We start from the raw sequence: 15,048 nt of genomic DNA on the forward strand, positions 1-15,048 counted from the left end.
GTTTGAGCATCAGATCCCTTCTTGTAGATGTTGCCTACAAGCAGAGGCAGCGAGCTCAGACCCTCACAAGGATGTACCTGTGAGTGCAGCAGAGCTCCCACTGACAATCACCTGGTTTGGGTGGTGACTGAATGCTGCCCCAATGCCCTGTGCTACCTCCAGCTCTGGAGCACCAACCATGTTCTGTTGCAGCCTTGGGAGAGGCTTGGTCTGCACAAAACATAGTCTTGGAAGCCTTGGAAGACCATGGTTTGCATGTTTTGAACTGCAGAACATTGCAGTGAAAGCTGGAGAGGGAGGGGCTGCAGCTTCCACAAGAGTTCGCGGGGCTACTGCACTTCCCGTGCTGCATCACCATCACGCAGGACTTGCTCTGCACCAGCCCAGAAGCTCTCACAACTCCCTGACAGAGGGGGAATTTTGTCACACAAACCATAAAAGCTCCTGAATTCATTCCTGGTGGTCCCTGGTCCCAAGGAGAAATTTCCCACTGCAGGATGTGTGTGAAACTGTTTATCAGGTCTCATGGACTTTGTCACAACTCCCACCAAAGGCCTGAAACTGTTGAGTTGTTGCCCCAAGGAATGATGGAGATACTGAGAAAATCCCCTTCCCTTTCAGCAGCATAAGCCAGACTGTGCCCTTTTCCACATCTGAATGTCGCAGGTTACTCTGACTAAGCCTCCCTCCTTTGGGATTGAGTAGGAGGGTGTATCCCAGAGCATGGATGCCAAGAAACATCACCGCCCCATTAGAATGTTATCATGAACCCTTGGCTGCCCATGTGCCCAGTTATTCCATGTTTGACACATGCCAAAGTAGCCCTGGCCAGCCCAGAGCACTGGTGGCTTTGGCTTGCTGCTGTCAGCAGCTCTGTAAATCCTCTGGAACAGGATCCAGAGATGTTACACAAACTGGAAGTGATCTGTTCTAGGGAATTTCTCACTGAAGAGCAGAAAAGTGTAGTGGGGGGGATGGCAGAATGCCTGAACTCAGGGCTGCAGCTGCCTTCTCCTAGGGAGGACACAGCATTGGAGCAATTAGTCCTGGCAGGCTCTGGCCAAAGCCATGGTCAGGGGCTTGGTCATGACTTGGGAGAGGTCACTTGGAGAATGATGGCATTTTCTGAGAGGAGAGCTGCTGTTTTTAGAGGGATCCTCTCCAGCTCTGGCTGCCCTTGGTTAGGGAGTGGCTCCATTTACACACTCCTGGCTTGGGGCACGGCTCATCTGGCAGAACTGGTTCTGCTCTGGAAACCTTGGGCTCCAATTTGGGCTCCAAGCTGGGCTTCGAGCTGTGGGCTCAGCTGGGGCTGTGTCCCCTGGGTGAATCTGATGTGGCTGTGGCACAGCCCCTGCTCTGCCTGAAGCTCTGCAGAGCTGGGCTGGTGCAGGGGGCACCTGGTACAGGAGTTGTGCTCAGAGGGGAGGAGGCTGAGAGCAGCTGTCCTTAAAGCTTTGGAGACATACGAAGTTGTCCTCTTTGGAAAAATGACTCTTTTGGATGACTCTTAGCCCTCAGAAGTGTCTTGCAGGGCACTGTTGGCCTTGCTCTCAGTGTGCTCTTGTTGGGGAGGGGCTCCTGAGGTGGGTCAGGAACATATCTGGGCTCTCCTTGCTATGTAGGGCTGCTGTGTCTGGAGGATTCTCCACCTAGAGATTTCAATCTTCCCTTGGCTCCCCCGATGTTGAGTAAGGAGAGCTTTGCTTGTAGGTACCCCATTATTAACCTCCACATGCAGGGACAGGGCTCAGCTGGGTCACAGCTGCTGCCACTTCCCAGTTTGGGGCTCTGTCCTTTCATTCTGGTCATTCTCCAGGTGCAGTTTGTGCCTTTGTGACATGGAGAATTCTGTTCAGTTTTTGTGCTGCAGATCTCCTGTTTTGGGATGTGTTGGATGTCTTGTCTGCAGGTTTGCCAGTAGCCTGCAAGAGCCAGGGGAGGGCTGGATGCTTTCCATGCATTCTGAAGTGATCCATGGGGTGATTTCCACTGCTGTGAGAGGGATTACAGTGGACCTGTGCTCCACTGGGTCTGTCTGTGGTAAAAACTCTGTAATGCCCATGGACTGGCTCCACAGTGGTGCCTCTCAATCATCCTGTGCTGTGGATCTGGTCTCCCTGGCTGGTGTGAGAGGAAAAATGGGTCACTGAGTGTTCTCAGGTGGCAAGAGTGGTGTGTAGGTATCAAAATTCTGAGTGTGCAATAACTGTCAAACTGTCTGTGCTGAGCAGTCCCTCTGCATTTGGTGACAAAGATATTTAATTTCCACAACTCCTCTTGATTATGTGACTGCTGCCATTTATTGAACCGGCTTTGTCTGTATGAGACAGGGAAGAGCTGTCTCTGATAACTGATATCCCGCAGAGTCCTCCCTCTTACAGCAGCAGCTCTGACCAAAGCCCCTTTCCTCCAACTGCCTGATGAGCAGTGTAACACTGACCTGTTTGTCAGGAAAAGCCATTCTATGATTCCCTTATAAACTAAATCATGACACAGGGGTTTACTCACCCCATGCTGTTGGTCCTGGTGATGAAATCTGAGTTCTGCACTGTTTGCCAGATCAGAAGGTTGAACACTAAAACTTCTCATGCAGTTTATTCTCCTCCACCTGCCCTGTTATGATCCTGCCTCAGTGAGCAGAGAGGGACTTTCACATGTCTGTTCCATTTCTTTAAAAATTTCTTCACAGAAAGGGTTGTTAAACATTGGAAGGGGTGCCCAGGGAGGTGGTGGAGTCCTCATCCCTAGAGGTGCCCAAGGAACACCTGGATGTGGCACTGAGTGCTCTGGGCTGGGTGACAAGGTGAGGATTTGCCACAGGTGGACCCGATGGTCTCAAAGGTCTTTTCCAGCCTCAGTGATTCTGGGATTCCAGACATACTTCTCTTCACTCAGAGACCTGAGCCTTGGTAATCGTTATGTCATATCTGGATCAACATTTCCAAGCTCAGCATCTCTGGCCTGGGCTCAGACATTCAGGGTATTCCAGTGGCTCCTGCCCAAAGGTTGCTCTCAATGAGCAGCAGTCACATTTTGCCAAAATGCAGCTCTCTGGAGTCTGGTAGAGCTGGAGGAATTTTCTTGGTGTCCGGGACTCCCTGTTCTCCACAGAACCCTTCTCCTTCCTGATCTCGTGACATCCCCCAGAGCTGCAATATTTCACCCTAGAAGCTGCAGCACTGGTGATTTCAGTAGCTAGTGGAGACCAGCCACATCTGCCCACTTTGAACCATTCCCTCTGCTGGGTGGCACTGGCAGCATGCTCCAGGTGCCCTGAGCGGGCACTTAACTTTTGGCTAAATTGCATGTTGCAATGTTATTGATGTTATTGATACTATTTATGCCCACTCAGGATAAAAGTTTCTACATCCTGCTTGGTCATCAGGGAGCAATGGTAAGAAGCAGTAACAAACAATGGGATGTTTAATTCTCCTGGGAAATTTGGAGTCTTTGTGCCCCTCCAGCTGGAACTTGAGGTACAAGAAATCTGTGTCCATCAAGGACTGACATTGTATTAGTTCTGCTTAAGAGCTGTTGTACTTTGTGCTTCAGGTGCCTCATGGAACAGACAGGGCAAGGTGGTGGCCGTGGTGTTTGTGGCCCTGCAGTGGTCTGAACTGCTCACACCCCTTCAGGAGATGCCTCTCTCTGAACTGAGGTGCCCAGTGCCAACAGGGCTGAATTCGGAGACAGATCCCTGAGTTACTCTCTAACAAAGCCAACAGCTCTTGCTGTTCTCAGGGAAACCCAGATGTCTGAGCTGGAGACATGGCTGAGAGCCCAGACTCATCCCACTCCCGGAGAAGGGGGTTTTCTCCTCTGAGAGCATGGAATGGGGAGCTGGGTGTCTGCAGACAGTCCCTGGCTGAGGGTTTGCTGATCTGGATCAGGAGCCTTTAATGGGCACCTGCAAACCCACACTTACCTTTGGCCCCATTGGGAGATGTGGATGCTCTTCCCTTTGGAGTTCTCTGAGTGTGGAGAAGACAGAAACACCTCATTAGAGACCACGTGGAAGCAAGTGTCTCCAGGCACCTGGGAATCCGTAACATCTTGGAGTTGCTCTGGCAGAGTCTTGGATGCCTCTGCTGGCAGCTGTGCAGGGGACAGTACAGACTGGGGCAACCCTTTGGGATTTCTTAGTGCCACATTTGGCTCTGGTGACACCGACCTGGCCCCAGCTGAGCTGCTGCAGTCTCTGTGCTGTGCCTAAAGCTCAGGGACAGTGTGTCCCCAGCAACCGTTCTCTCCTGAGCTCAGCTTCTCTGGCAGTACTGCAAACAGAGAGAAAGACAGGAGTTGTTGAAATAGTCAGGAAAGGAGTTGTTGGAATAGTCAGGAAAGGTGCCGAGGGTATTTTCTGATCTGTCTCTTGTCTTTTGAGATAATTAAAGCTGATCAATATCAAAACATTAATTCTTCAGGGCTAAGCCACGCAGTGGAAGCAGAACCAAGTACAATGAAAGGCACCTTCATTTTGGTTTGTTTTTATTTGGGATAGAATGCTGGCATGTGCTGAACACTGTTTTGAGAGTCTCTACTCTGATTTTATTAATGAACAATGGAATTTGTTAATTCTTCCTCTCCTGGGACCTGTAGCCCTAACAAGCAGGACGGAAACTTAGATGGGAATTAACACAAAACAATCTGCTCATGAAACATGAGGGAAATTGCCTTTCTCTGATACCAATCCTCTTCAGTATCTGTTTGCCTTCCATACCAGAATCTGATCTTCTTTGTCTCCATTGAGTAATTTCTAGCTGAGGTCTCTTCTTAGTCTGCTTCTTTCTTGTGGAAGAACAACCTTTGGAGCTCTTCCTACCAGTCACATTGCCCAGGCTGGAGATGGCTCAGTCCAAGAGTTTGTCTTGGAGCATGTTATTGTTCCCACAGTGTGGATCTGGTTGGAAATATCCCTGACTGGCTGAGGAACAATCTCTCCTTTGCTGGACTTTGCCAGGGTGATTTTATTCTCAGGTAGGAGAAATCTCTGCTGCTTCCTGGGCAGTGTGACTGAGCCTGACTGCTGACCTGCTGTGAATTTCTGCTGAGGAGACAGCAGGGAAAAGAGAACCTTTCCCATCTTCTCCCACAGAACTGCACCTGCATCCCCAGTTTTTCCCAGCTGAAGGAGAATTTGTCCCTCTACAGAGTGGATGTGAAGAAAATTGCCTTCCTTGAGCAGCTGGACCAAGTGGACATCCTTCTGTCTCAGAAAAAGTGCATTTGATTCAATAATTATAAAGCAAAATAGATCAATATGATTACATGGCCACTGACCTGGTATTTTTACCAATCTGCCTCTCTACCCATACCTCCAGTCCAGGTCCTAATTCCCAAAGGAGAAGCCTTCCCTGGTGCAGGATCCATCAGTTTTCAGCTCAGTCATCTCAGGAGCATGAAAAAAAAAAAAAAAACCTGAGAAAAAATCACATCCTGGATCCAACCCAAAGGTTTCTGGGACTCCACAATTTCTAGTTTACTTAGTCTTTCCAGTTTTGTGTCTCCTTGTTGCAAGTTTAATGGAAGCTCCTTGTTGCCAGGTTTTGATAGAGGTTCAAACTAATGAAAAGTCTTATGAGGAAGTGATGTTTTATTGCAGTGTAGAAATAAAAGTGGAATGAGGTTTACCCACCTTTAGACATGGAATGCTTAAGGTCCAACCCCAGACTGTTGTCTTTCATTCCTGCATACCAAGAGAGGCAGTGGTGTCTCCAGAGGGCAGGGCTTCCTTTCTTAGGAAAAATGTCCAAGACAGAAAGGCAAGGTGGTTTTTGGAACCACTGATTTCTTTCCACTGACTCCACAGGTGCTTGACTGAGTGAGGCAGGCTGAGTGTAACTTTATGCCAGTGAGGGCAGTGGAGACCAGAGTCCCTCATGCTGCCTTTTGTGTGAAATTCCCTGTAGAATTATGCATATTATTCCCTGCTCTGTGCTCTGTGGAGGGAACCCTTGGATTCATAAGGATGAATGTTTTATCTCACTGGAAGTGCTGCTGGTGGTGACCACATGTCTTTTCCAGACCTTTATTCTTTACATTTCTTTGGTGCAGTCAAAGCAAGTCTGTTCATCCCATGCCTGGAAGTGCTACTGTCTTGTGGTGAAATTTAACACTTCAAATGTAATGGGTTCATTTAAAGAACTTATTTTAAATCACTGTTCTGTTGGTCTGTGGCATTGTCTGAAGATGAGCAGCCCCTCTACAGAGTCACTCCTGGTATGACATGTAGCAAAAATGTGTATAAATAAATGTGGTTCAGTCAGGGACTGATTTCCTGACCTCCAGGTAAAACTCCCCATCAGTCCCAGGGAACATCATCAGCCACGACTTCACTGGCCTGGGAAAGCCCTCACACTTTTGGATTCCATCCACTGCTAATGAAGCCTTTCTCCTTTGTATCCCATCACTGCTGACAGTAAAACCAAACAGGAGTTTGGGGTTGACTCTCCTCAGTCCTGGACTTTGCAAATTAATGCAGCCACCACTGCCATGAGCTGAGATCCCCATGCAGCCTCTGCAAGATTCAGCTGCAAGGGTGCTGAGAGGAGACAGGAACCTTCAATGACATTAATTTCTATAACTGGAAGCACAGACAAGCTTTGTAGTTCAGACCCCCCCTGAAAGTTTGGACCCTTTTCTAATTTTATGTGGTTATAACATCACAGATGGTACTGAATAAGAACCAGCTAAAAGAGCAGGACCTGCACATTTCTAAACAAGTGGGAGAACCTTCAGATGTTTCTATTTCTCCTGAGGTTCCAGTCCTGCCCCAAGCCAGAGGAATTAATATGCTTCCTCTTGAGTTGCAGGCACATTCTTTACCTCTAACAGGGACGATGACAGTGGTCAGCTTTTAAAAGAGCATGCACACAGCCAATGTGAACATCCCCTGGGAGCAGGATGTCTCAGAGCTATTATTAGCATTTCATAAACTGCCTATTTGTCCATCCCATCACTCCAGACAGGCCTTTTCCTGAGGGATCTGCTTCAGCTTCCCAAGACCATCAACTGCTCTCATATTTCTGCTTCCACCACCTCTCACATCAAAGAATCCCACGCTGTGAGAAAACCACCTGCCTGTCTTACCTTGTCCTCACGACCTGGTGGATGGTTTCACTCCTGTCCACTCACTCCTTTATTTGGGGAACAGTGAACTGGGTCTCTGTTCATTAAACTTCCACTTTGGGCATGATCAGATATCCACCACCTCAACCCAGCTTTCATTTTCTGTCTCCTTTGCGAGACAGATAGACTGGATCTGGAATTTATTACCCTTAGTGCTCCTCACTGTGTCTTTCCCATCTCTTTTTTTGAGACAGAGAAATCCACTAGAAGTGCACTGTGTTGTCTGTGTCGCAATGTGATAATATTTTATCATTGAGTCCTTCCCAATAACTCCCAGTGCTGACATAGCTGTCTTGGCTGAGCACTCACCCAGTTCTGGATTTCTCTTTGACTCAGGATCTGTGGTGACGAGATTGATGCTGGCACCATGACCATCCAGAAGGCCATCCAACTCCTGTGCTCCTCCGATGACAAGTACCAGGCCATGGGGGCTTACTACCTGCAGCACACCTGCTTCCAGGATGAGTCTGCCAAGCAAGAGGTGAGCAGACTCCTCCAGTGCCACACTAGGGCTGATGGCACAAGAGAGGGATGGGACTGGTTTTCCTGAGTGCCAAGGATCCATAGGTTCCCTTGGTTTTCATGAGGGTGCTTTATACCTCTTTAGTCAGGCTCAGGTATCAATTAAATAGATTTTTCAGCTATTGATGGCCGCTTTCTCACAAGAGCAGTTGATCAGGATTTAATGCCTGGAATAGTTTCTGAGTAGCAGAGGAGACTGTTCCTGTTGCCACCACGAGCTGCTGTGGCACAGGGTGATGGGGTTTGACAGAGTGGAAGCTGCTATCCAGTGTCCTCTCCTGGGGGCAACTGCACCCACTTCCACATCAATCTTGCACCCAGTTCTGTATCAATCTTTCACTATCTTAGAACTGCAGTCAGAGCTGGATAAAGCTGCTTTTAATCCCACTGTGACCTCTGCTGAGCATTGGTCAGTGACCCTGCAGCTCTTTGCCAGCCTTTTTCACAGCCCTTTTCCAGATTATTTCAGCCACCTGTGCCAATGGGCTAATTAGCGATCATGTACAAATATAATTTTGCACATCCATAGCAGTGGATGCCCCATCTTGGAAGTGCCCAAGGCCAGATTGGGCAGCGCTTGGAACACCCTGGGATAGTGGAGGGTGTCCCTGGCCATGGCACGGCGTGGGACAAGATGAGTTTTAAGGTCCTTTCCCACCCAAGCCCCTCTGTGATTCTGTGATACCTGACCACAGAGAAGCTCTTATAGCACAGGTTATTTTTCTGATGCTCTTACTCCTCATTTCCTTTGCCAACATGCAGCAAAGGGGGCAGACTGAAGGATGGATCTGCTGTGGCAAGGATGTCACCAAAGTTTATCCCCACCCTGGATTTACTGAGATGCCAACCCTCCAGAAGTGGCTTTCCCTCTCCTGGCACAACAGTGGCGCTGGAAGCGCTGGCCCAGTGTGGGGCTGTGCCCCTGTGCCCTGGCTGTGCCTGGATGAGTGCAGGTGCCCAGCCCACGTTCAGGTGGCCGATTGTGGGGTGGCCACACCCTTTGTTACCGTTGCAAACCCTCTCTGAGCACTGGGCCGTCCCATCCTTCCCAGGAAGATGTGCCAGAGCAGGTCGGTGACTCATCCCAGCACACGCTTGTTTTCCTTCCCTTCCAAAAGGTGCTCATTTATTGTCCATTGTCAGCAACCCTCAGCCGAGGGGGCGTTTGTGGCAGGAGGGCTCCGGGCGGGATCACGGCAGAGCACATCCCAGAGCGGGAACGCTCAGCACTTGGAGAGCTCAGCTGCAGGGATTCGCCTTCAAAGCTCCTTGTGCTGTGTGTGGTGTCCTGCAGGTCTGGGCTCCCTCCACTGCCTGTGGGTGACCTCGAGGGTGGTGGCACTGGCCATGACCATCCCTCTCAGCTCAGCCTGTCATCTCAGGATGCAGATAAATGGCCACAGCATGTCATTAGATGGCTATAAATGGCCTCTGCACATAGACAAGGCAGCATTTCCACTCGGTGCAGACTGTGGAGGTGGGTGAAAGTTTGCAGGAACACATTTCCCTTGGTGAAGGACTCTGTCCATGGCCATTACTCACAGACAGCCACTCCTGTAGTTCAAGCTTTTGGCTCCAACCTCCCGTCTCTGTGTGTGTGTGAGCTCTGTGCTCATGAACCACAGCCTGAACCAGACTTGTCATCTCTGGCCCTCGTTCCCTGGCAGCTCTGCTTCTCCAGTTCCCCCAGGATCGGCTGTCCAACCCCTGGCACTGCTGGGACAGTTGTGGGTGTCCCTGTCCCAGCAGTGTCCTGTGTCCTGTGCTGATGGCCCATGTCTGTCCTGGTGCTGTGCTTTTGGCAGCTGTCGGTCCCATGTCTCTCCTGGTGCTCCATGCTCATGTCCTGTGTCTGTCCCGTGTCTCTCCCCATGCTCCATGCTCATGTCCCATGTCTGTCCTGTGTCTCTCCCCATGCTCATGTCCCATGTCTGTCCCATGTCTCTCCTGGTGCTCCATGCTCATGTCCTGTATCTGTCCCATGTCTCTCCCCATGCTCATGTCCCATGTCTGTCCCATGTCTCTCCCCATGCTCCATGCTCATGTCCCATGTCTGTCCCGTGTCTCTCCTGTGCAGGTCTATCGGCTGGGGGGCATTGCCAAGCTCGTGGAGCTGCTCCGCAGCCAGAACCAGAACGTGCAGCGGGCAGCAGCCGGAGCCCTCCGGAACCTGGTGTTCAAGAACCCCACCAACAAGATCGAAACCCGGCGGCAGAACGGGATCAGGGAGTGTGTGAGCCTCCTCCGCAGGACAGGGAACACTGAAATTCAGAAACAGCTCACAGGTACCCGGAGTCTGCTCAGCTCTGAGGTTCCCCTTGCCTGGGGTCCGTAGCCCTGGTGCTACCCTAGCACAGAGAGGAGGTTTTCTGCTCCTCTTGCACCAAAGGGTGACCTAAATCAGAAAGCAGAGGAGGTCCTGGCCCTTCCATGTTCCATAAGGACTCCTCACTTCCTAAGTGCCCATTGGGGAAGCACCTGCCCCAGATCCCCTCCCAGTTATGGTCACCCTGCCATTCCCACGCTTCCCTGCACCCTGGCCCCTGTGCTGTTCCCAGGGCTGGCCAAGGGAGCTGCCAACCCCGGTAGAGTTGGCTGGATTCTCTCCTTGGTGCCTCACCTTTGCCTGAGGAGTTGATGGGAGATTTTTGGTGCAGGTCACCCTCAGCTGTGTCCCAAGTTTTGTGTGCAAGCCTTTTCAAGGTCCTGGAGAGATGCTGCCCCCTGCAACCTAATAGCAATAAACAGCAATTCTGGGAGGAGGAAGGATGCTTAAATGCCCACTTCCACGTGGACCCATCCTGCCTGTCTCCCATAGGGGTGGACAGGGACTGAGGTTTCAGGCAGCCTCTGCACCCTCAGCTCAGAGTGGTGAAGGGAAGAAGGATTTTGGTCCTGGAATTACCCTGACCTAAACAAAGTTCCTAATGCACATGACCTTGTGCTTGAGCTTGTGTTCCACTCCTTCCTAGGACTGCTCTGGAACCTCTCCTCCACTGATGAACTAAAAGAAGAGTTGATACAGGAGGCTCTGCCCGTGCTGACAGACTGTGTTATCATCCCTTTCTCGGGCTGGTCTGATGGCAGCTGCAACAGGACACGAGAAATTATTGACCCAGAAGTGTTCTTCAATGCCACAGGGTGCTTGAGGTGAGTCACCAGGCAGGGACTGACTGTAGCTTGTGTCTGTGGGCAAAAGCTGAAGCCATCTAAATCCTCTTACAATGAGCTGAATTCATGCTCATTACAACTGTGTTAATGAAAAATTCTTCTTGAGGAAGTTTTCTTGACTAAGAGAAGGTGCAGAAAAAAATAACATGTAAAATACTTTTCTAGTAGCTTTTTCTTTTTAATAGCTTTGTTCTTGCTAAGTCTCTTCTCAAAAGAAATGGAAGTTATTTTGTGCACTAATGAAACCCATCAGTGTTTAACTCAGACCAGGAAACTGGACAGATTTTGCCTTTAGAGTTTTGAGGCTTCCAAAGAAAGCAAACTGATTTAGGATTTAGGTGACAAAACGACAGAATTCTCTATGTGGGGAAAACAAGCATTTTCATACTTCTTTTGATAACTGTTTTAGTACAGAACAGTCCCATTGTCCTGGACTTTTCCTGGCTCATTTCATCTGGAGACTCAGCTACGAAACAGGAGGTGCAGACTGAGCCCAGATTAGTTTATTTTGTGCACGGGAAACCAGAGTCCTTTTGTAGAGGAACTTCGCCCTGACTTGCTGTTTCTCCTCCCTTCCTCCTCCACTTGGGTACGAGCTCCTTGTCTCAATGGGAACAAGTGGGGCAAAAAACCTGCCCTGTATAATGAGGTGCTTTCATCAAGGGAAGCTCTCCCCGAGGGAGGCAGCGCCGGCCGCGCCCTTCCCAGACATGCAGCTCGCGGGAGCTGGAGCTGCTTATGAAACGAGAGGCTGATCATGGCAGGGCCTTTGGAGACCTGATACCATCGGCTTCTGTGGCTGGGAACCGTGTCTGGGAGATAGGGAGTGCTGCTCCCTCCTTGCCTGTCCTGGAAGGCAGCTCCCCGAGCAGCTGTGGCTCGGGATGTGTGGGGTGCAGTGGGTATGAGCTGCTCTGCTTTAAGGCCATCCCAGCCTACCTAAATATCCCACTAAAATGAGGGAAAGACAATGGCAACTGCTTGTAAAAACCCTGTGGCGTTTAACTGGAGGTAAGCTCTGCCTCCTGAGACTGATCCCAGCCTGTGGCAGCAGTGCCCAACATCTCAAGGAAGACTGGCGGCTGCAGGTCAGCAAGGAGAGCTCCAGAGGCCTGAGGGAACAGGACTGGGGAGCAGGGAGAGTGAGGGAAGTTGGGAGTTGGATCCAGAGCCCCTGCTCCAAAGGCTGAGCCAGGACTACTGTGAGTCACTGCCCTGCCACATCAGAACACAGGGATGAGAACAGCCCTGGGTTTGCCCTGGGCCTGAGCCATTGCTGCTCAAGCATTTCTGGATTGCAGATGAATCCATGTTAATGAGGAGGCTGCAAATCACAGTGAACATCAGATCCAGTTCTGGAATGCCTGCAGTGAATATCTCATAACCACTGCCAACCTCTCTTTGTTTTTCATTTACAAGCTATAAGGCAGTAAAATAGGGAAGAAATAAAAGAGCAAAACAACAAAATCCATATCCTGTTACTGGAAAAACTCCCTTGTCCTGACAGCTGCCAGTGTCCAGGAACCCATTTCGACCTCACAGATGGGTCAGTCCCTCTGGCAAGAGCCATTGCTTGTCTCCAGCATCTCCAGCCCATTTCCCACACAGACGTTGCTGCTGACCCTGGGTAGGTCTGTGCTTACAACCCTGTGCACCTTCCTGATGATCACAACAAGCCCAGATGGTCTTTAGCCAGTCTTCCCTTTGGAAACTCCTCTCAGGACACAGTGTTTGTGTAGTGGCACATGCAGAGCCTCTGAGGCAACCTCCTGCTAGTGACTGTCCCTAGAAGGGTGTCTTCTATGCAGAGCTCCTTGCAGGACATGTTCCAGGTGAAATCAGTCCTAAAGAGCAGCAAGAGAGCTGTGCACTGGTGCAGTCCCACCAAAGGCCTTCAAAACAGGAGCAGTTCTTCAGCCTTGCTGAAGCTGCCAAAAAATCTCCAAATTCAGTGACAACCATAGCCAGAACAGGGCCCAACTTACCCTCTCTCCTCCTTGTTCCCTGTGGTGCTCCTCGATGGCTTCCTCAGGAACCTGAGCTCTGCAGACATGGGGCGCCAGACCATGAGGAATTACCCTGGCCTGATCGACTCTGTCATGACTTACACCCAGAACTGCGTGGCCTCCAGCCGCCCCGACGACAAGGTACCAGCTGCTGCCCTGGGCTGTCCAGCCCCACAGTTAACAATTGCAGCCTTGGGAATGCCTCAAAATCCCTTTCTAATGAACACAAGAGGTGGCTGGACTCTCTGGCTGCTCTTGTCCTTCCAAGTCCCAGTGGGATCTGTTAGAGGGTTGCAAGTCCTTGGGCCTCTGGGCCTGAAGTAGAGCTGAGCTTTTAAAATTTTATTTTAACAAGCACAGAGGAACAGTAAAATACTTTGGCTCCTGAGTCCCCAGAATACTTCCCTTCCCTTCCCTTCCCTTCCCTTCCCTTCCCTTCCCTTCCCTTCCCTTCCCTTCCCTTCCCTTCCCTTCCCTTCCCTTCCCTTCCCTTCCCTTCCCTTCCCTTCCCTTCCCTTCCCTTCCCTTCCCTTCCCTTCCCTTCCCTTCCCTTCCCTTCCCTTCCCTTCCCTTCCCTTCCCTTCCCTTCCCTTCCCTTCCCTTCCCTTCCCTTCCCTTCCCTTCCCTTCCCTTCCCTTCCCTTCCCTTCCCTTCCCTTCCCTTCCCTTCCCTTCCCTTCCCTTCCCTTCCCTTCCCTTCCCTTCCCTTCCCTTCCCTTCCCTTCCCTTCCCTTCCCTTCCCTTCCCTTCCCTTCCCTTCCCTTCCCCCTTCCAGCATCCTAATCTCCATCTCTTGCTCTTTACCCCCACATCTTGCCATCCAGCAGGACTCAAGTGTATAATCCCCAGCTTGGCACCATGTTCAGCAGGAAGCCAGGAGCTGGCATCTCTCTGCCAGTCCCCTGACTGTGACTGATGGCTGCATGTGAACAGCACTTGCCTTGGACAAAAAAGTGTTTGTAGACACCTTTCGGATGTAACCCTCAAAGTTACCAAAGTTATTTTGAATTCTCTCTGGATTGAGCAAACCCTCTTTTGGGGATGGCTTTTGCAGGAAGCCCCTGTCCAGCAGCACACACAAAACACAGCTCTTTGGAAATGTAACCATGGGTTCTTGTGTTGGTTATGGGTATCCAGCCAGAATTCTCCCTTGCTCTTCCCATTGGGCACTCCGGTATTCAGGGAGAGGAGGCTTAAAGCCTGTTCTTGGTAAAAAGTGTCACCTGATCTGTAGCTGTGACTCAGAGAGAGTCATTGGAAGTTACTCCTGGCAAGAGGGGCATTTCAAGATTTGGAATTTCATGGTTTGATCCAACCACTCTTACACTCTCTTTTCCTGTTTGCCAACTTGTCTGTGGCAAGTGAGACCTCCCAAGGTTTTCTGGGTCAGCAGCTCACTGAGATCCTTCCTTCACATCTATTCCAGCTCTTCACATCTGTTCCAGGATTCCAGCTCCTTCCCTCCTATCCCTTGCTCCCTGAACCAGGCTAAAGAGCATCTGTGGTGCTAAAAAGCTGATTATGGCCCAGTCCATGTCCTCTCTGGTGCTGCTCCATAGTTTTCTGACTAATGTGATGTTTGCATTTGTCTTCTGGGGGTGATGCAGTCTGTGGAGAACTGCATCTGCATCCTGCACAACCTCTCCTACCGCCTGGATGCTGAAGTTCCCAACAAATACACCCAGCTCAACCACATGGCCCGGAGCGTTTACATGGACAAAACTCTCACAGGCTGCTTCAACAGCAGGAGTGGGAAAATGGAGGTAGGATGTGCCACAGAGGGACTGGGAATGTGATGTTCAGCCCCAGGCAGGGGCTGCAAAGGAAGAGCAGGATCTGAACTCCCTGTTTCTCATGTCTTTGCAGAATGATGAGTACGGGGTTCCCCTTCCTGAGGAAGATTTCAAACCCAAAGGCCCCAGCTGGCTCTACCACTCAGATGCCATCCGCACCTACCTGTCCCTGATGGATCAGAGCAAGAAGGACGCCACCCTGGAAGCTTGTGCTGGAGCTCTGCAGAACCTCACTGCGAGCCGAGGGCTGGTAAGAGCTTCCCTCTCCTCCACATGTGTTCACTCAAATGTGACAGCACTTCCATGGAATCAGAGAGTACGTAAGGTTGGGAAGACCTCTAAGGTCACTGATCATCATCACTTCTCAGCCATGAAAAAGGAAAATGTCCTCCTTAAACCTCAGAACACCACAGCTAGTCTTTCCAT

General features: G+C 50.5%; 1 protein-coding gene across 1 annotated transcript in view; it reads left to right on the top strand.

Annotated features, from left to right (window-relative positions):
• Nucleotides 1–15,048, top strand: part of PKP1 (plakophilin 1) — a 48,624-nt gene that overhangs the window by 19,885 nt on the left and 13,691 nt on the right. Inside the window, exons 4-9 of the mRNA XM_053998300.1 lie at nucleotides 7,468–7,612; nucleotides 9,731–9,938; nucleotides 10,626–10,803; nucleotides 12,857–12,971; nucleotides 14,437–14,592; nucleotides 14,696–14,872. Of these exons, the coding sequence (XP_053854275.1) occupies nucleotides 7,468–7,612; nucleotides 9,731–9,938; nucleotides 10,626–10,803; nucleotides 12,857–12,971; nucleotides 14,437–14,592; nucleotides 14,696–14,872 (979 nt within the window). The remainder of the gene's footprint in view (nucleotides 1–7,467; nucleotides 7,613–9,730; nucleotides 9,939–10,625; nucleotides 10,804–12,856; nucleotides 12,972–14,436; nucleotides 14,593–14,695; nucleotides 14,873–15,048) is intronic.

The sequence above is a fragment of the Vidua macroura genome, chromosome 24 (genome assembly GCF_024509145.1).
Source record: "Vidua macroura isolate BioBank_ID:100142 chromosome 24, ASM2450914v1, whole genome shotgun sequence".
Taxonomy (NCBI): Eukaryota; Metazoa; Chordata; class Aves; order Passeriformes; family Viduidae; genus Vidua; species Vidua macroura.